The 20276-nt window shown below is 38.0% G+C and overlaps 2 protein-coding genes across 11 annotated transcripts in view; one reads left to right on the top strand and one right to left on the bottom strand.

Moving 5' to 3' along the window:
* Positions 1 to 20276, bottom strand: part of ARL13B (ADP ribosylation factor like GTPase 13B) — a 34387-nt gene that overhangs the window by 12377 nt on the left and 1734 nt on the right. For 7 of the 10 annotated variants that reach the window (XM_039555106.1, XM_039555102.1, XM_039555096.1 and 4 more), the window contains exons 2-5: positions 18474 to 18648; positions 16856 to 16922; positions 14714 to 14963; positions 1086 to 1319 (exon numbers count right to left, since the gene is read on the bottom strand). In XM_039555106.1, coding sequence (XP_039411040.1) covers positions 1086 to 1319; positions 14714 to 14963; positions 16856 to 16922; positions 18474 to 18542 — 620 coding nt within the window. In that variant the 5' untranslated portion in view covers positions 18543 to 18648. Of the gene's footprint in view, positions 1 to 1085; positions 1320 to 14713; positions 14964 to 16855; positions 16927 to 18473; positions 18649 to 20276 lie in introns of all 10 variants that reach the window. The other 3 variants (XM_039555110.1, XM_039555147.1, XM_039555144.1) reach the window with 3 other exon arrangements.
* On the top strand, positions 1239 to 11706 carry STX19 (syntaxin 19). Its single transcript, XM_010399444.4, has 2 exons — positions 1239 to 1492; positions 9719 to 11706. The coding sequence occupies exon 2, from the start codon at positions 9823 to 9825 to the stop codon at positions 10699 to 10701; it is 879 nt and encodes a 292-aa protein (XP_010397746.1). The 5' UTR covers positions 1239 to 1492; positions 9719 to 9822; the 3' UTR covers positions 10702 to 11706.

Genomic DNA, 20276 nt, shown 5'->3' with positions numbered 1-20276 from the left:
TAACCACTTGTGGTCCAAACCATTCACTTATTTATCAACACCCTGGGGATAAAAAACCCTATGTCCTACTGATAATCAATTTACTGAATTGGCCTGCAGAGCTATAAAGAGCATAAAGCTCTTCTCTCTGCCCTTCCTTGATAATCAGTTCCCACTACCTTGAAGAGAGAACTTTCACAGTGCTTTGAATGATTTAGTGCAGGGATTCCCAAACTGCTGCTCAATGCATTTACAGAACCTATCTTATTTTAAATATGTTTATGATACTCTGGCACTGTTTCTTCTCACCAAACAGCTAGAACAAGACTTGTCCTCTCAGTATTTAGCTATGAAACCAAAGCTAGACCAGTGAAAAACTGAGATGAAATTCAAAAACTAATTAAAAGACCGGAAACGATTACCTCCACGTTTTTTCTCCCCCACATTACCTATTTTGTTACAGTCTGAAAATCCTACTGTGCTGCCCCTTAGTCTCAAAAGGCATTCCTCAGCCGTGCTGTCAATTCATCTAGATCTAATTGAAGGAAATATTTCTGGGCAGTGTTTGTTGCCACAGCCTATTCCTCTCTCACCTGAAGATTAAATAACTGCACTGTTTCCGACGTTCTCGCTCTGCACAGCCTACAAAGCACAGCTGAAGCAGAATGAAATGCTGGTAAGCTGCATAGCTCAGCGGCAGTTTGACATTAACATCCCACAGCTCACAGTAGCAGCCGATTTTTAACCTCTAACACCTTCAAAGGTGTCATATTTGTCTTTCTGGTCAATTAGTTTCCACCTTCTCTGCAGCAATACTGACTGCATTCCAAAAATATGGCTGAGGTGCTGTATCTGGAGAAGCAGCATATCCAAACAGCTGTCTCTGCCTAATGCTCCCCAGGAACTGAAGTGGTTTTGCTGAGGTCCATCTCCTGCCCAATTCAGACTTTAGGTCAAACTTCTAAACGGAGTCCAAATATTTTTAAGACACTGTAGTAAAAGGCATTATTCTGCAGGGGCTTTTTTTCCCCCATGAACAGATCCATCTACCCTCAATTCCTTTTCCCTCATTCTTTGGTGCAGAAGACAGCAAAGCCTCCACTTACACTTGTGCTTCCAAGGCAGGCTCTGCTCCACTTGCATCTTTTAAGGGGAGCTGCTCCAAGGCACTTCCTGCTCCCGGGCACTCCAGAGGGATCCGCCTCCCAGCAGGGCTGGCTTTCAAACAGGCACAACCAGATTCCCCAAGCAGTAAGTAATCAATTTGCTTGTCTCCTGCACTTGCAGAAGGCAGTTTCTCTCTCACTCTGCCACTCCTGAGGATGATCACACTTGGACAACTACATAAGAATTAGAAGCAGGAGGAATGAAGGAAATACTTCATGGAACGTCACTCAAGACACGTTACTTAGGGAAATATTCTGGAAAAATGTTTTTGGGATTATACTGAAGCTTAACCTCAGGAGTTCCTCTGTAAAAGGTAAAACAAAGGCCACCAGCACAGGATTCAGAGGTAAATACCCTTCTCTTACTTAATATTTCTAAATATGCAAATATCAGAAAAAGGCTTTGTAGTGGGGTTTAGGATGGAAATGTGCCTAAGTGTCAAGACATAAAAATAATGTATGTCTATCTTGCAAAGAATTAGGTATTGCTGTGGGTGAATATGGACTCACAGCTCTGCTGCTCATGCACAGGAACACCAGGGTTTGAGGTAAGTTTTTTGCAAAAAAACCCCTTCTTTAGGGAATACATCAGTTATGTTAAAAGATAGACCTTGATTTTAATTTTCCAAGTCAGGTGAACTTCACATATAGCAATTTTTCATGTTTAAAAACCTGTAGGAGGTATATATCAAAACATACTTGAAAGCACAGCGGAGTGGCTGTTAGTTTATCATATTAAGTTTGCTGAGTAAGAAGCTTTCATCTATAAAATCATGCTTGGCTTACTTCAATTTCACATAAAGTATATTTGAATTGTCTTAGTGTAACAAACTTGCCTCATGCAAGAAATAAAGTGAAAGTAGGCACCTACTGCTTTTATATCAAGCAGGATTTTTCTAAGCAACTGGAGAGCTTTTGAACTTTAAAAGTCACGGGAAACAATGTGGAAAGGGAGCGTATGTGTGCATTGGCACAAGTGACACCTACAGCTCAGTGAAAATATTTCTCTTAGAAGCCACTTCTGCCAGAGAAAAACAAGGTCTCAATGCTATGGAAGTTCCTCGATCTGTTTATAAAATGTCAATTTCTGAGCAAAGAGGGGAAAAAAAAAAAAACCAACAAAACCCAAACCAGTATTAAGAGTTTACTTTACAATACAAAATCTGTAAAAACGTCTCAGATGTGCTACTTTTAGGGTGACATTTAATCAGAATCAGTGATCATAACCCCAAAATTTTGGGTCAGACCTACATAGTGTCCATCAAAATTAATTAAGAGCAAAGCATCCCTGAGGTCAAAATATTACAGCATCAGAACTACCACCATGATTAAAAGCAACTGTAGGACAATGAATCTTTATGAGTATGGTTTACCCAAGATCAAGAATTAGTCTTTAAGGCTACTTCAAGAATCCATAGCTTTGAGGGATGGAATTGGCTGGGAAAATGACGACAGAACCTTTGAATTTAACAGCAGTCTAAACAAGAGGGAAAACCAATGACATTCTTCAGCCTACAGTGAATCTTCTATTTGAAAATGCTGCTCTACCTTTTTTCCCTTTGGAATTTTTATCCCTCTATTAACCTTTTTCTTGGGCAATCCTGTGGACAGCCATCAGAAGGATGTTTTATTCCACAGAAGTGAGGCGTCAGCAGATCCAGCATGAAAAACTTTGTTCATCTCTTTATGCTTTGCTTATGTTAACATCCATGAAAGGCAAACTCCTGACCCACAAACAGGGAAAAATAAGTCACTTGTCAGCTTGTTTTGCTTGTTCCTTCTTCAGTTATTGGCACTTCACGAGGTTTTTGAGGAAGTCATGGAAAACAGAATTCTTTATACTTTTAACAAACAACAGTTTCAAGTGTCCCGTTGACAGCACTCTTGATGAAGTTCTGATGAATCACCTGCTCTATCAGGTGATTTTTTGCAGATTGCCTTACAAAAAGGTGTTAACAGACCTTCAACCAAGTTCTTCATTAGCATTTTAAGCCCCTGCCCCTTCTGGATTGCTGACAACAATTACAAACCATCAGTAACTTCTGATGGTTGACACGTGGCTCCTTCTCAAATAAAGGGACTCATTTCAATTCATGCCTTCAATTCTCATGCAAAACCATCCTTTGAATATTATGGTAAACTATAATGAAAAAATGGGGAATAAAGTGCTACAAGATTATCAGCCTGCTTTCACGCAACTTCAGGGAGCTATAGGAGACATTTCTCTAATTGAACATTTTCCCTGCACAGTTCCTCCAGGTGACATATAAATAAGAGAACCGTTAAAACTAAGATTCTAAACTCCTCCTGTTTACAGTATCTCTAGGCAACTTCATTCTCATATTACCTTTTGAACTGCTCACAAGAACACCAGCAATTATAATTTGATTCATTTTGTTAAGTGGCCTCATTCTCGCCCATAGGTCTGAATCATGTTGCTATTTACTGAAAACGTTTCTTGACACACTCTGCTCTGCTATCAGTTCAATCACACCTCTTGGTCAAACAGGCTGCAGCCAAAGATGTCTGAGCTCACACAAAGAAAGTTATGTCCAGCTTCCAGATGTGTATTTCCAAAACAAACAACAAGAAATGATATAGCAATATATTTTTGGACAAGATTAAAAAAAAAGTTAATTGCTTTCTTATACTCTATTTCACTTTGATTTATCAAACCCTAGGCAAACTAAGTATAGTCAAACTGCCTGTATATTTTTTTAAAAAGCCTGCCTGAAAATCCTTACATTTATCACAGGTGAGTTCCAAGGCTGTGATAGGCAGCTCTGTGGTCTGACAGAGATGAAATGGGAATGTAAAGCAGGTGGGATGTTGCACAGGACAAATTTACAGTCTGCAGTTCTACTGTCAGGAAGAACAGTAGAACTGCAGACCACCCACTTAGAGCAATACAAAGCTGTTAAGTATGAGTTCAAACTATATACCCTATTAAATGGAAACAATTCCACCTGTACTCTATCCTGTTGCAGCCCTTTCTCTTGCTCCTATTTTATTTTCAAATACTTCTTTAAAATATATCAATATTTGGACCTTAATGATGTGATCTTTGGGCAGAGGAGATTATGACTTTCTTTCTAGGTTTCTGTGATCTTTAGGTTTGTGAGGACTCTTGAAGAGCACTACTGACAGTAAATCTCTGGTTAAATAGGTGAAAAAATCACCATCAAAACATGAAGTTCTTACCAATTACAGAGAATTAGCTGCAGATTAAGTGACTGGCAGAGTGAGATCATTGTTTTGTCAGTGAGGTGCAGTGTCCATCAACCTCACTGGGATATATGTCAGTGCAAAAGCATCCTCACCTCCCATTATCCAAAGTATCAGCAGGAATGTGAGAACTGCTGTCTGTAGACATGGAAATGCTGGTGATACTTTTCCTCAAGTCCTCATTTGCTGCCATACAACCATAACAAAGATTTCAAAGCTCCAAGGAACAAGCTCAGATTTGCAGCTGATTCACCGTGTCTATCTCTGAACCAAATACTTCATAAAATAGCAATACACCAACACAAGACAGCTACATCTCCTACAACATGACTGTGTTACAGATTTGTGGTCAAAGGCCCAAGAACACCTGAATTATTTTAAGTCTGTTTCCCCCCTCTCCATGTCTGTTGGAAACCTCCAGAGCAGGATGATTTGGTTCCACTTTTCCAGCAACTTTGGCCTAATTCTTCCCCACCTTATGAATTGTTTGAATACTCAGGTTTGCTTTATTACATTTGAATTTCTTGATTTTTTACTCAATATCCACATTTCTCCACCTCCTGTGATCCATTTCACACTAATCAGAGAATTACCAAGCTACCTTACTTCAAATGCAGCATTTCTGTTCTTCTACACACCGGTAATTTTGGTTTCCCTGGGAAGTCTTGTGGCAGTTTTTACACAGGTAGACAGTGACAGGACAAGGGCGAAGTGTTTCAAATGGAAGAGGGAAGATTTACATCACATGTTAGGAAGAAATTCTTTACTGTGAGAGTGCTGAGGATCTGGAAGAGGTTGCCCAGAGAGATGTTGTGATCACCCCCTTTGCTGAAACCATTACTGATTTTGCACTATCATCTCATCTGTGGCATATTTTTAGGCAAGGCAAGCTCTCTGCCTTTGGTATTTTCTCGTTGAACCACTCCCATACCTGAACTTAGAACTATTTTTAAGTATGTTTTTCCAAGGACTTCTCTTACAACAGACACGCTTAAGAGGATATTTTCATCCAACCACCTTGCATCTCATAATCCTTGGTTTAAGCACGTTTGTTTACAAGGCATTCAAGATAAAGGAAACGTCTTAAACAAAGGAGAAAACGAATGTAACTTGTAACAAGATATCCTACTTTTGTTACTTCAGATACATCTTTGAGTAACAGGGCAAAATTCCATAACACTGCCAAACAAGTTTCTTCTTCTCGTGTGAGAACATGAGAAAGCACAAACTGAATTTCCACTCAAGACACCAGCTTTCCCCAAAGACTACTATTAGGATTTTAAACTACATGCATTTCAACAGTATATGTCTCTCACTAATTTTTTGTTGCTAACTTAGGACACTTAAGCAGTAATCAAACTCCAGAAGGTTTACTCATTACCATTGTGCTTGGAAATAAGTTAGATGGGTTTCTTGGCACCACAGGATAGAGCTATAATGTAACTTCACTGCAGCTTGGAAATCAATTTTAAAAACTAATAAAAAGAAATGTTTAGGATTACATGTAACATGAAATTCCTTTGGGACATGTTGCCTGAAAGCATCGTCTACCCAGTGCCCTTAACTGACTCACAGCTACAGGTCAGGAAAACAAACCCACATTTATTTTTGGTGCAGTCATTCAAAAAAAAAAAAAAAAACAAAAAAAAAAACCAAACCAAAAAAAAAACCAAAAAAAAAACCAAAAAAAAAAAAAAAAAACAAAACACCAAAAAAACCCACAAACCAAACCCCCCCCCCCCCCCAACTACAAAAAAAACAGTAACAAAAAAAATAGCTATTTCAGCACAGGTATAGGAAGCAGCATGAGCCAAAACACAGATCATACATCTCAAACAGCTCTTAAACAGAGGATTCTGTACCTTGATTGCCTGCAAGTCCTCTTCTCTGGAAGAATGTGCAGGATGTTAAAACCAAGGTAAGGAGGCAAATTGTAGCAAAGATCAGATACAAACAGAGCCCTTGCTGTCAGGCATTTTAATCAAAGTGCTGAATAAGTAAGAAATAGTGAACAAAACTATGGAAATGAAAATAAACAGGAGGTTCTGGGGAGTTGGGGAAGAAATAAAACAAAAAATCAAAGCCAAGTAAGAAGCCATTAAGCCTAATTACAACCAGAAACAGAGCAGTTCCTTATCAACTTACCTACTTCACATATCCAGTTATGTCTTTCAATGTAGCCCAAGTCTTACTTTTGGATGTAGGCTCCATGTTTCCTGGCTCTACTGATAAATTTATCAGACAGGTGGAAGAATATCTATGTGGCTGCTTTGCAATTAAGCAAGTGGACCTTTCAACTTGCCTTTTTTTTTTTTCAAATGGAGAAGATAATATAAAAGATATCATTTCCATCAAACTCATTATTAATCTTTGAATTCTGGCCATACTTTATCATCATGACAGATTCTAATGGTGGTCCAGCTACCAGGATCTATTATTCACCCAGTCAGTGTGCCGAGATACTTGTCTTTATAAAAACTGTCCCAGTCACATACGGCATCAGTTGGACTGGAGAGATTCATATAACCCTGAGGAGCAACACAGCCAAGTTATCAGAAGTCAAAGACTCTTGCAATACCCTTAAAATATATTTGACAAGGATGTGAAAATTGCATTTCTGAACCTGTCAACTATATATATCGCTATATATAAAGATGCTTCAATAAGAACAAACAATCACCAATGGGTTTGCATGATAATAACACGGCAAGGGGCACTGAATGTAAGAGCCACACTAAGTCACTGGAGTGCTTTCAGTCCACGTATTCCATTTGCTCAACTCTGAAGAATAGGTGTATTCTCCCTTTATTGACAAAAACTTCAAGGAAAGTGAAGTGCTTTCATTTTAATCAAAAGAAAAAACAGGATGTGCCCCTATATACAAACAAGTAGGACAAAAACAAGGACTCAGTAAATGAACAGAGCTTGTTGTGGAATACTCAAGAAGCCAAGCCAACAATTTCCAAGGTTATCTCTGTCATGAAGACATCCTCATTTCTTTGAAACCAGCATGTGTTCCAATTGCCAGTATAATCAAGCACAATTACTGGCAAGCCTGTTCAGTGGCAGGCTTTGAAGGCAAGCCCAACAGTAGAGAAGATATGAAGCTAAGATTCAATTGCTTACATTCCAGTCTTTTGTGAGACTGATCTTTAAAGACACAAAAAAATCTCCCGTGTTTTCTGCTCACTCCTTTGATATCTAGCAGTATTCTCAGATTTGTTTTGCAGTTCTGTTAGGCTCCTCCCTCCAGCCCCAAGGAACGCAGCTATTTCAAGGGCAATGCACCAGTTTTCTTGGACACAAGAAATTCTTTTCACCTCATACCAATAAGCATTAATGGTGCCCTTAGAACTTGCTTTTAATCCCAGGTTTGCCCAGCCCTGCTAAATTAACATGGGTCAGCAGACGTGTGAGGCTAGACTAGAACAGATTTTCAGGTCACTTCTCTGAATCCCTGTTTAGCAGCCCTGGGCCTTTCACATGCCCCAGGCTGAACTTTCCCTGCTGGTGGTGCCAAGCAGCTCTGGAACATTCCTGAAGAAGGTTATCTGGGAGAAACTGCCTGACTTCTGCCATGAGGACATCAATAGAAAACTTCAGCAATGGAGAGTCATTACTGTAACAAAATGAATATATTTTGCATTTCCCTCCCCCAGAATAACATTCTCCAATAAATAACTTGCAAGCTTGTCTGATCACAAGTTTCAGCACATTACTGTCACTTCTAATGATTGCCAGGCTTTTGGGATTCTCTTGATGTGAGTCAACAAACACTAAATTCAAATATTAAGGCATTAAGGGGGGGAAAAAAAAAACAGTAAGGAAAATCCACACCAGGGTAGAATATCAGCATTCTTTCTCATGACTGACCTCTGAAGCATTTCAAATTTTGCTTTTCAGCTAATCCTCCTGCAGAAAGCCAGATTTAAGTCTGTGAAGATGTGTCCACACTGTTGAACTCCATGACTTATTCTATGCAAAAATATATTTAGAGACTTTAAATATGCATAGGGGAGCAGAGATCCCACAGCAGTATCACTTGAAACTGTTCAAATACAACAAAATCATTTGCATATTGGCAGGTTACTGGATTGATCCTTTGCAGCTACTGAAATGCATCATTTTGGATACTATAAATACTACATTTGCTTGCTAAAAAACCCATAAAATCTGTAGAACCAGGGTTTAGTAAGAGTTGCACCTATAAAATGCTACTATCTTAGAGAACTGCCCTAAAAGCTGTGAAACAGCCGAAAGATGCCACTGTGCTGTTTAACCTTTATGCTTGAACAGCCCTTTGAAAGACACACATTTGATTGAACCAGAAGACCCTAAGTAAAAAAAATCCCATAATCTTCTAGTCCTGAACATGTTACTTCTTACTGAAATTTTCCATTCTTGATCACAGTCCAAGGAAATAATTCATGTAGAGTTTGAGAAAAATACCTTCTTCCCTATGATTAAAAATAGTTGAACTTAGTTTCCACTGGGTGTGTTTTAGGAAATATCTTTCTCTGAATTATCTCTCCAGTAAAGCTTGCACAACAGCTAGGGAATAAAACAAAACTCTATCTGCTTTCTATTAAATAAGAAACAGCACTGAATTGTAGCCCACTGGGGTGCACAATGCACATTTGCATCAATTTTATGAAGAAGGTAAATGACAGTGTAGGAATAGATAACAGTAATTCAAAGAAGGCTTAGAAAATCTTCACGTGGCAACATTAGTGATATGGATTCCACTTCACAAAAACTCAAACATTAAAAAATTAATCTATTTTCATGCTAAATTATTAGAGTTCTTAAATGATGAGAGTGTTGTTGTTCTGTTTTGTTGTAGAGTTAACTGCTTCAGTTACTATCTAACTCCCCAGGCAAGGGAAGGCAAGGAAAATGGAGAAGGGCTTTTGAGTGTGGCTGTTTAATAATCTAAATTCATGCTAGAACGCTGATTTGTTACAAAGTCTGTCTCATAATCTCAAAAACTGAAATATTTCCTAATGAGAATCCAAAAATAGCACAGCACACTCACTTCTATTTCCAAAAAAATTTATAGGTTGAGTAGCTTTCATCAAGTAAAGAATAATGATAAAATAATTGGAGTTACTCCTCTCTTTGTCCCCAAAAATAAAAGTCCAATCCACACTTCTCTGGTTTAAATTCCATGCTCTGCGTCACAAATTTACCACAAAAATGGGCTTGGGCTACAAATCACAATTTGTCCACGCTTTCAACTCATTGCTACTTTTACTTTGGTGCGAAGGGAAGTAGCTCTAATCTCCAAAACTACTTTTCACTTATACATATAACCACTAACATTGATTGTTGTTACATTTTGATTACAGTGCAACAAAACAAACCAAACAAAAAAGATACTGGAATTAACTTCTGGTGTTGCAAGAGGGGAAAAAAAAAATAAAACCAGGAAAGAATCCTGACCACAAAAACCATGAGAGACCGTCTGCAAGAGCTTAAACTGAGGGCTAAGGAACTACAGATAGCTGGGGAAAACAATGGTGCAACTGTACAAGAAGAGGAGCAGGAGGAGTTTGAACAGCAGGCCATTATTTACGAAAAAGAGCCCATAACTGAAAGGCACTTGCACGAAATCCAGAAGCTGCAGAACGAAATTAATAATCTGGTGGAAGAAGTCAATAAATTCAGTCAACAACAAAAAAGCCTCGTCTCCTCAATGAGAAGATTCAGTGTTCTTAAAAAGGAATCTAACATAGCAAGGGAAATCAAAATTCAAGCGGAACATGTACGAATATGTTTGAACGAACTGGCAAAAACAGTGAGGAAAGCTGAAAACGAGCATGGGCCAGCGCGAGCCACGGTGAGGATCCTGGCTGCCCAGCACGCCTTCCTGTCCCACCGCTACCTCCAGGCCATGCTCTCCTACAACGAGGCCATCACTGCCAAGCAGGACAAGTGCAGGACGTTCATCGTCCGCCAGCTCGAGGTCGCCGGTAAAGAGGTATCTGAGGAGGAAGTCAATGACATGCTCCAGCAAGGAAAATGGGAGATTTTCAATGAAAATCTACTCACTGAAGTCAAGATTACTAAAGCTCAGCTGTCAGAGATTGAGCAGAGACACAAAGAACTGGTCAATCTGGAGAACCAGATCAAAGATGTGAAAGAACTCTTCATCCAAATCTCAGTTCTGGTGGAGGAGCAAGGGGAGATGATCAACAACATAGAAATCTGCATGAACAACACTCAAGAATATACTCAAGTATCTAAAGAAAAGTTTGGGCTTGCAGTCAGGTATAAAAAGAGAAACCCTTGCAAAGCAATTTGCTGTTGGTGTTGTCCATGCTGCAGGTAACACAAGAAATGAACTGCTTCAAATATCAGATGTTTCCTACACACCAAACTGATCTTGGAAAACACTCCTGAGACCCCTCAACTGCTTCACTTTTCTTCCTATTTTCCTTTCAGCAGAGTTCTCAGGAAAAACTGCATCTGTTTTTCTACACAGAGTAAAGAAGTTTATGGCTTTCACAGAAAGACATGAACTACAGGAAAGGATCAAAGGATAAAAGTGACACTTTTTGGTTCTTCTGACTCAAACTGAAACAATGTGGCAATGAACTTCCTGTGCTGTTGGGAAGCATTGAAAATACTGTTAACCTCAAAGACAGGATTCATAAAAATGGTTTATTTACTTTTCACAAAATAATAATAAGTATTTTTAATTGCCTTGTGGTTTTTTGGCACTTATATTTACTTGCTCAAATTCTAAATAGTTTTTTTTCCCCAGGAATCTGAGATTCTACAAAACAAATCTACACACAAAGCAGACACCTTTAGTAACAATCCAGAATGGGACGCCTAAACCAAACAAGACGTCAAAAAAGTTATCAGGAATATTTCAGTACTACCTCTATAAGAAAAGTTCAAAACTTTTCATAAACTGACACATAAAACTGACATAAAAGAGGTATTTATATTATTCAGCTCCACAGGCAGAGCCGTACCAGGTAAGGATAGGGGAGTATGATCCTTAATTACACACTCATAAGGCATGTTCTTAATGCTGCCTATCCTACCTAAATATGCATTCACATCTGCAGTCTCACTTTTGCTAGCACAAAAATTGAAGAAAGAATAGAATAAAATAACAGAACTCCATTGTTATATCCTCTCCCCCATAATCTAGAATCAGGGAATGATTTAGGTTGGAAGGAGCCTCCTGTAGCCAGCTCCTTTTGGATCTGAGTGAGAAACAGCTCTCCATGCAATTTAACAGAAAATAGCAATCTAACTGAGACAAAAGTGATTCCCAAAAAGAAATTAAAAAAAAAAAAAAAAATCCCACGCTGAAACCAAATAGCAAATCAGAAACGTGTTCCTGAACTGCTTTGTGTTGTGCAAAGACACAATCAATACCACTTTATGCAGGTACGGTCAGAGAAGGCAGAACAAACTGCACGGCAGTTCAGCAAGATACTAAGTGAACAGGATGTCTTTAGTTGCACGTAGTGGGGGAAAAAATAAAAATCAATCTACTATCAAAGTTATTTTCCCATTGTGATATTTAGAAATCACTGGATTACTTCCATACCAAATTAAAATTGCAACTGAAATTAACTGCTATCAAAATATAATCAAAGGTCTAAACCTTAAAGTGAAAAATATTATTTACACAGTAGCAACAAAAAATAAACAATAAACTTAGATTATGACACCACTGAAACTGTCATTAAATAATCTCCCCTTAACTGCATATATAAAAACTACCTTTATGTTCCAAGGGCAGAGTAAAAATCAGTCAATAAACAAGAGCTGCATTTCAACAGTGGAATAAAATTCAAGTCACTAATACTTAGGAAAACAGCTGCCTGAATAAGTCAAGTCATTTCCAGATATACATTGGTTAGAAACAGGCAAAACAGAAAGATATAAAACACACTGAAGGACAACTGGGAAGTGAGAAAGACTTGTGGAAACCTTTTCCTTAATAGAGAGTACTATTAACCGAAAATAAATAGTATGAAATATGAACTACAACTTACACTGAATTTGATATTGAGCCTTCAAAATTATTAGCAGCAGAAATTCTGCCATAATCACTAAAGTAACTTTCCAGTGTGTTCAGCAGTTACATCAATATGCAGAAAACCAGCAAATTAAAGCCCAGCTGCAAGTGTTCTATGAAGAAAAGTGAAACATTAGTAGCTCTAATCCCTTATCACCAAAGTAACAGGTAGGAAGCAGCTTTCTCCTAACAAAATACCTGCCCAGAAATCTCCCTGCTATAAAATATCAGTCACAGCACATGGACTTGCATTTCCTCTTGCACATGCTCCATGTCAACTTAAAAAATCCCCAAAAACCAAAACAAAGACCCCAAACAAACACAATTAATCCCAAACAAAACCAGCATCTGCCTGCATATTATGATGTCTGTGTGTTCCTTTCTGATAAAATAAAGGACAAAAATAATCCTAAATGAAGAAAATTTAAACTTGTATACCTGTGTAAGTCTTGAGAATGCTGCTAGAAGAACTTACCCATAAAAATAAATTAGGTGATAACACTGAACAATAAAAAAAGCTAAACGACAAGTAATTTACACCACGAGACAGTAACAGACAATACCATCAGCACTTTAGGAAAATTGTCTTAAAATGATTCTGTGACACCTCCATGGGCTGCATTAAATAACAACATGGCAGAGTAGCAATTAAATTAGTAGCAAATATCACACTGAACATCAGATTTCTCATATTCCCATATTTCTGTAAGATAGAGTATCTAGCACCAATTTTATGTCCACATAGTACAATTCAGCCTATTCTGCACAGATTAAAATGCACTAATAAAAAAAAAAAATGTAGCAAGGTATTAGGGAACTTATTGCTACATGGATAGCAAGTAAGTCATTACTATAAAAACCCACAAACAAAATCTGAACATTAATATTTTAAAAGGGTAACATTCAGCATAAATTTGGAAGTCTGACAATACAGGAGAGAATTCTTAACTCAAGAGGCAGGCTTACACAGGGAGCATAAACCAAAAAACTACTGAATCCCTCCACAGAACTGGGACACTGCAAAAGCAAATTCTGACCAAAGGCCTGAGGTTTAATCTAATAAAAAGTATTAACATCAGTAAACTTTATTTAGTCACCATTAGATCATTTAATAAATACACTCTGCATTCTGATTAGCTACTTCTGATAGGGATCAAAAATCAGTATCAAGATCCACGGAAGTGAGTGGGTTCTCTGCAGGTACAGTCAGCCACCCAAACAAACCCCATTACAGGGTTAGGGCATAGAGATTTCTACAAAAAAAAAAAAGAAAAAAACAAAACCAAACCAAACAAAAACGGCCCCCCCAAAACCCTAAAATGCAACCCAAAAAACCCCATAAAGTTGTGTTTAATTAAAAGACACTGCACAGTTTTCAACTGTCACAGCTGCATTTTCAAAACACATTTGAGTTAAACTAAGTTGGCCTTATTGCCTTCCCTGCGCCCGTAACATTCAGAGCAATGAAAGGTAAAATCTAATCTATTTTCAACATATACACCATTACCTTGCTAACTACCCTCCACCAACACAATTAGCCAGGTTCAGCTTCAAACCAGCAGAGTATCACTAGTTCTTAAAAATAACAGGCCTCTCCTCTTACCTGTACAGATTCTTTATGATAGCACAGAAATGTTGTGCAATTAATGCATTACAGAGGTCTTATGCTCACCAGACATGAAGATGTTGACTTGATAAACCATTTTAAACTTTCACAGTTTATTTTTTAACTTCAAAAGAGTATTTGTTATCAAATATTTTTGGTGTGGAATTTAATAAAATATGTTCTTTCCAATATTTTACAAAGCCTGTTAAACAGAGAAAAAGCATGTGCCCAATACAATTAAAGCAAGCTTCCTTTAATGAGATTTTGCTGATCATGTATCAGCAGCACCACCATGTGTTAAGTGGTTTATTATCATTTATTACTGAGAGATCACACTACTGCTGAATATAATCAACCATTTACCATTTAATTAATTGACGTAGGCATAAGTAGCAAAAATATTTTTACATCATGTTGCCAAGCCAAATCTGTAAAGCCTTTTAACCTAGCATTTCAAGTAATAGAATTTTAAAGCGTTAAAAAATCCCACCTTATTATTTTTTCATGGTTAATGAAAGAGAAGAGAAATAAATATCCTTGAGAAAGATGAAATAAAACATAAAACCATAAAACTAATTGCAATATTGGTTAGTGCTAAAAGTTACAGCACTATTAGTTACAACAGAAATAGTTCTTTAGGTCTAAATTCACCCAGTTTCAGATTATTAGGAGAACATTTATTACATTACTTACACTAACACAGGTTTTCCTGATATCTTAGGGCTTTTTAAAACTTCTGTCATGGCTTGCTTTGTTTCTTCCATTCTTTCAATGTCACTGGAATCCACCACAAATATGACACCGTAGGACTCAGCATAATAATTCCTCCAGATATTCCGAATTCGTTTTCCACCTCCTAAATCAAAGATGGTCACTTCAAAGCGTCCCTGTTTAAGATCAATTTTGGAAAACCCAACTGTTGGAGCCACATCTTCAGGAGACTCTGTCAAAGAAGAAAGTCTTCAGTTTAAAGAGGATTTTATAATGGGATTTGTGTAGCAAAATCTGCATTTTAAAAACACAGAGTGACACCTCCCAGTTAAATATTGTTGACCACATTTTTGTTTACATGAAGACTTTCCCTCTCCTCAAGAAATTTTGAATTAACTAGTCTCTCAACTAGTTACTTTACATTAATTTAGATAGGAGCACTGGAGAAGTGGGAAGGAAGGAAAAAAGGAAGGAGCCCAAAAAGCAGTTTTTAGTATTTTACACCACAGTTCCACTGCAGTGGTGGTCACTGTACTGCATTTTCCCTTCCACTCTCACCACCAACGCTCCCATTTTAACAGTTATACAGCATTTCCATGGTAGTAATCCAAGTCTGAGAAGGAAAACAACCAAAACAGTAAATGCACTATGACCTAGGAACCCTCGTACTCTGCCAAATTTTTTTTTTTATAACCTTCATGGTAGCCAAAACAGCTTCAGAAGTTCAAACCAAGGGCTGAGATGAAATGACTGAAACCATGTTCTTCTGAGATGTAAATTATTTTATTCCCTTTATTCAAGGCCAGGTTTTAGCCTCTGTTTGTTTGCTTATTTTTAGTTGCTTGTTTTTTCTAAACATACTTTGTTTGCCATGCAATATGCTAAAAAATTATAAATTTATCTTTAATACTTCACCTTGCTCTCTCCTTGTCCTGAGGGCAAAGAAAGCCTGGACTTGCCTCACAGCACTAAGCTGTGTCTGCAGGGCTGACATAATTGGATCTGTGTTTTCTGCAGCTTGGTAGCATAAGGCAAGGGAAACAGATGTAAAATTCAGCTTGTTGAGAGGAAAAAAATGAAGGCCTGGCCAAAAGCACTGAGCTCTGAAGAGCAGTGCAGAAGCTAAATCCCCATTAACCTTCTGCTCCTACCCTTAAGACAGCCAAGATGGGCATTCAGGACATTTAAGCCACAGGGAACAGTCACAGAAATCAGAACTCTATCTTCTTTGAGTTCCCCTTTTGAAATGCACATCTTTGTGTCATTTTTTTCCCCTGTAAAACAGGACTTCTAGAAATAGCTGTTACATTTAGATGGTAAAGGTAGTAAAGGTAATTTTCAAATAGAATGGAAGGTTAAATAATGAAACGCTCCTGTTTTCAGGGCAAAGACTGAGGAATATGAAAGAATATTCATGATTTTACTTGTGCTTTACCAAGTCTGTGAACTTACATACCACAAGTAAACAAACTTGAGGTGGAGCCACCAAGTCTGCCAAAACACAACTAAGTGAACTCTTGTTCTTCCACAAGATGAAAGTTATTTAGAAAGACAATCCCACAAGTGGAGAAAAAGAAAAACATAGAGAATTTTTGTTTTCATAAGCACAAGTTTTATCTCAAATTATATCCTGCTTGCATGTTATATGGCAAACTACCCTTCAAAATCGAGTGGTCTCTCAGTGGTAATTTTATTTATAATCATTTTATAATTATAATTAATCATAAAAAAATATGTAATGCTGGAATCATCCCTAATGTTGTTATACACATACACGCAATTTCCTTCTTTTGAACCTTTTCCTCCTTATATATACTTATGACACTGATTTTTATATAAAGTTTACTGGTGTACGCACATTACTGCACGGTCACCTGAAAGCAACTTCAGCACATACACACAAGGAAAAAACAGAAAAAAAATCAACTCCACTGATTGTACCATTCTAATGTTTATATCAAGATGTGATGTGATATTTAGATAGTATAACCACCACCATTTCCTTTCAACAATATGGGAGGGAGAGACAGATGAAGACATGGAGCAATATTTTCAGATTTAAATGATTGAGAATTAGGAATGATACTCTCAGTGCTCCATTTGGATAATAAATTAACCACTTACCTCCCTGAATTCCTCGGACTGTAGCAGTTTTCCCAGCATTATCGAGACCCACCATTATTAGTGTCACCTTCCTCCATAAGGAGAAAAAAAATAAAAGAGAAAGGTATTTTTTTCCTCTAGCTACACATCATTTATTATATTTTTTAACACATGCACAGCAAATTTACCACCAAATAGTAGAAAGAAGAGGTATCAAAACACCAAGGCACTGTTACTATTGTGTGTCTGGTGTTTAGTATGTCCAACCATCTGATTAGACAGAACAACAGAACAAGGTATGAAATGAGAAGTCTAATATCACGGTCTAAGTTTCACATGAGACAATGATGTGGCTTTCAACTTGTACTTGCCTGATGCAATTTAATTTCATGGTACTGTAAATTTTATTTGGTGTGGTCATGGTCCCTTTAACAATTTCTGTAATTGCAGTTCCATTCCCCTGTATTTTTACCATCTCTCTGCCTCAAAGTTTTCCCTGTATTAGGAATTCACTTCTGTCTCCATCAGTGTGTCTGAACAACACCATAAAGTGTACAACACTTGTGTAGTCAACACCAGATGCTGTAAATATGTGGGACTTACCATGCCTTTGTTTCAACCTGGAGCAATCTAGACTGCAAATGTGCAAACCAGTGGTGCTAGGAATGCACAATTTATTAGCAAACTGGTATACAGGTTAGAATTTTAACCAGCACAGGATTTTAAAAGCCATAGGAAAAATATATTTATGTGTGTACACCTCAGTTCTTCCTCCTATTTGCAAAGACTCAGAGTGGTCAAAACAATTTGCTCAATTTTATGCCCCTTTAAGCGAAGTAATACTAAAAAACATTGTTATTTGCAGACTTAAAACTGCAACAGTATCAAACACAAAGTATAATTTATATAAATTCTTTCAGAAGAGCCAAAAATCTCTGAGAAAATAACCTAAAAATTAAACAAATTATACTTTACAATCTCAAAATGCAGAAACTGAAACAGTAAGGAAAAAACCAAACTTTACCGTGCTCAACCTAGAGGCTTTCTTTGATCGAGTGACCAGATCAGTGAACAAGGGAAGGATTACAGATATAACTTATCTGGACTTCTGCCTATATTGGAGGGATGGGTTCAATAGATGGACTGGTGGATAGCAAAGGAATTGCTTGGACAGTCACAGCCAGAGGATAGTGGTGACAGCTCAGAGTCCCAATGGACATCAGTGACCAGTGGTGCCCCTCAGAGGCCCATACTGGGACCAGTGTGCACAGTGTTATTTAATATCTTCATAAATAAGATAGAAAAGGTGCTGAGGGCATCCTCAGCAAGTTTGCAGGTGAGTGGTGGGGCTGACACACCTGAAGGATGGGAAGCCATCCAGAGGGAACTGGACAAACGTGAGAAGTGGAAACCTCATGAAGTATAATAAGACCAAGTACAAGGTGCTGCACCTGGGTCAGGGCAATCCCTGGTATCAGCACAGGCTGGGGGATGAGCAGATGGAGAAGAGCCCTGGGGAGAAGGACGTGGGGGTGCTGGTGGGTGAGAGGCTGGACATGAGCAAATATGAAACAATGAACAAAACACAGGTGAAACAGTTGGGGAAGGTGAGAAACGTAAAATATTTTCCCGTGTTTACCTGACAGGTTCCCTCCACCGTTTTAACCAGTTGCAGCAATTGGCCATTAGACTGAACATCCCTCTTCATCAGCCATTCAGAGCCACCAAAGCTACAGGAATAATGTGGGCAGGCCAGGACAACCCAAGGAGACTGGCAGACAGACCCCAGAGGCCCAGATCTTGTCTTGTCACTGCTAGAAAGGAAAAAAAAAAAAGGGAAAAAACCCAAAAAACCAGTTAGGCATTCTGTACAAGCAAGGCAAGCCTTTTCCCTGGCAGCAGTCTGGCTGTTCAGTCTTATTATGTCTTTCCTCTTTCCATCCTCTCACACTTCATCCACCCCCCTTTTACAGATCAGGGCAGCCACCACACAGTACTTATCCCAAATAATAATGCAAGGCCACAGCACAGAAGGAAACCTGCAAGTTACAGGAGCAAGATGCATCCAGCTACAAAATTTCAGTGCTTGTCTCACCAACACGTCCCACTGTTCTTCCGATTGACAGAAAATAAGGACCAATTTCAAGCATGAGTAAGGCTTACAAGAACATAACAGGATAAGGCATTAAAAGCAAACAAAGAACATCCCTACCTGCTAAGCATGTTCATTTAACTGTCAATTTCTTTTACACAAAAAGATTCCACAGCAAGGAAACTGGGCTCTCTTGTGAGCATTTTAAGAACTGGCAATGATATCTAGTAATTGTCACTAAATTAAGTAGAAGTACCAAGTACTTCCATCATTTCACAATCCCACTTTACACTTTTCAAGCAGGAGACAGAATATTCCCCTCTTGAGAATTACTGAGTCTCCTAAAGCTCCTATCTCAAAATTCCTTTCATATTTTAAATTATAACTAACCTCAAACTAAAGTAATTTTAAATTATGCCAAAACCTGAATAATTAAAGATTATAAGAACCCTAATAAACTGTGGTGGTTTAGATAATTTATACAGGTAGGAAATGAACCGCTCCTGATCTTATGAAGCTCATTTTTAAGGATGCCTTTGCATGGATCTGCTGTCATTCAGTCTCAGAAATAGGTCAGGTTTCATCCAAAGCAGAGGCAACAGATACTCCTTAAACATTTATATTCCATTATCCATGAGAACCTGAGAATAGCTTCTCTACAGGAGAGCTGACTCTATGAAAAGTAGAGAAGTTCCTAAAAAGAGCAAGGTGATTACAACTGTTACAAGTATTAAAATCAGGCTCTGAAGAACACAAAAATCATTTAAAAAAAAGCCAAAAGCCCACATGCAGTGGGCTGTGGTGCCTCAACCCACAAGCAAGTCTGAACAAAGCTCACTTTTGAGAACATAGCTACAGAAATTTTCAGCTAGAAAGCAAAATGTAACAGCTCAGTGAACAAAATGTGCCATTGTCATTTCGTCAAATGACAAAAATGTAACATTTTCAAGGCCTGAGCATCCCCACAGAACAATTCCCATCCCATGTTTTATACAGACTATCTTTGCAAACTGCCACAAAATTGCTCTTGAGCATATAAATGGCCCAGAGCACTCAAATGGGATTCACGAGACGAAGAGAACTTATTAAAGAGTGAAGAGTAGAGGACAACTATGCCCTAGCACAGGAATCTTGCTTAAATATGACACCATAAGAGAGGATGGACAGGAATTAACAAATCAGATAAACATTTTCAGAAACAAGCCACTCTAGGAAGAAAGGACATTCAACACTGCTGAAAAAATTGTGGTAGGGAAGCAAATCACATTTGGTTATGCCAGTTTGGAGAGCCTGGATCCCTGAAATATGTATGGAACACATGACATGTATTTCAGAGGTTGCATTAACAAC

The sequence above is a fragment of the Corvus cornix genome, chromosome 1 (assembly GCF_000738735.6).
Source record: "Corvus cornix cornix isolate S_Up_H32 chromosome 1, ASM73873v5, whole genome shotgun sequence".
In the NCBI taxonomy this organism is placed as follows: Eukaryota; Metazoa; Chordata; class Aves; order Passeriformes; family Corvidae; genus Corvus; species Corvus cornix.
Note: the sequence above shows the minus strand (reverse complement) of the source record. Positions and strands in the feature narration are given on the sequence as shown.